A 960-nucleotide genomic window follows, 5' to 3' on the forward strand; every position below is an offset into this window, starting at 1 on the left:
ATTGAAAATATCTTGCATTTACTGAATTTATATGGTGTTCGCTGTGGTAAATCCTGTTACCTTCAAAACTAGGATGGAATTGTTTATACAGGAATAACTGTTCTTTCCTACATATCCTTGGAATTAATTAATGAACCTAAAGTGGAAACTAGAGAAAAGTCTGATACAAGCAATTCATATTCCATTCATGTCTCCTGTTTGGGAACTCTGATAACTTAGCTGCTGTTGTAATTTATTAGCCATATTATATTATAGTACACAATACACTATATCATATCATATATGGTCCAATTGAAAGTGATGCTCATTTTGTAATAAACTTGACAGGAGCAAGGGATACAAGTCCTCAACAATGCCATTACTTCTTGCACCGAGTCAATAGAGCAACACAAGGGTAAACTTGTGGTGAAGGAGGCACCTAGAGCGGTGAGTGTCACTCCTCTATATTTATCATCTACATTTGTTTACACGTGTACATATTCTGTCCTCTGATTTCTGTCTGTGGAAACTTGTGATTTGACGCTGCATTTTTATGCAGGTGAGCGAACGCGATGATAAATTGCTTGCTGAGCACATGGCAAAACTACGACAAGATAATGAAGAAGTCAGCGGCGATGAGGACAGCGAAGAGGAAGAGGACACAGGAATGGGCGACGTCGATCTGGATAACAACGGCACCGGAATCACAGAGTGACACCAGACTGAAGGTAGTGTGTAAGGCATAGATAGCAAAAGATGGCTTTACTAATTTTTGTCTTTGATTTGATTCTTTTCAAACTGTTTTCATATGCGGTTGTATCATACAAACATGAAATACTATATGTTGAGAGGTTTTGTAATTTGCTATATTACTATGGAGTCTCCGCAAAAGGGTGTTCAACCCAAACTACGGTGTTTTACAGTTACATTAGAAAGTCCATCATCTCTCTATTAAGACGTTTCTATGCTAATTTCAGTTAA

At 37.6% G+C, this 960-nt stretch overlaps 1 protein-coding gene across 1 annotated transcript in view; it reads left to right on the forward strand.

Annotated features, from left to right (window-relative positions):
* LOC107622772 (eukaryotic translation initiation factor 2 subunit alpha homolog) overlaps positions 1-960 on the forward strand; it is a 4947-nt gene extending 3987 nt beyond the window's left edge. Inside the window, exons 6-7 of the mRNA XM_016324794.2 lie at positions 328-426; positions 539-960. Coding sequence (XP_016180280.1) covers positions 328-426; positions 539-694 — 255 coding nt within the window. The 3' untranslated portion in view covers positions 695-960. The remainder of the gene's footprint in view (positions 1-327; positions 427-538) is intronic.

The sequence above is a fragment of the Arachis ipaensis genome, chromosome B10 (genome assembly GCF_000816755.2).
Source record: "Arachis ipaensis cultivar K30076 chromosome B10, Araip1.1, whole genome shotgun sequence".
Classification (NCBI taxonomy): domain Eukaryota; kingdom Viridiplantae; phylum Streptophyta; class Magnoliopsida; order Fabales; family Fabaceae; genus Arachis; species Arachis ipaensis.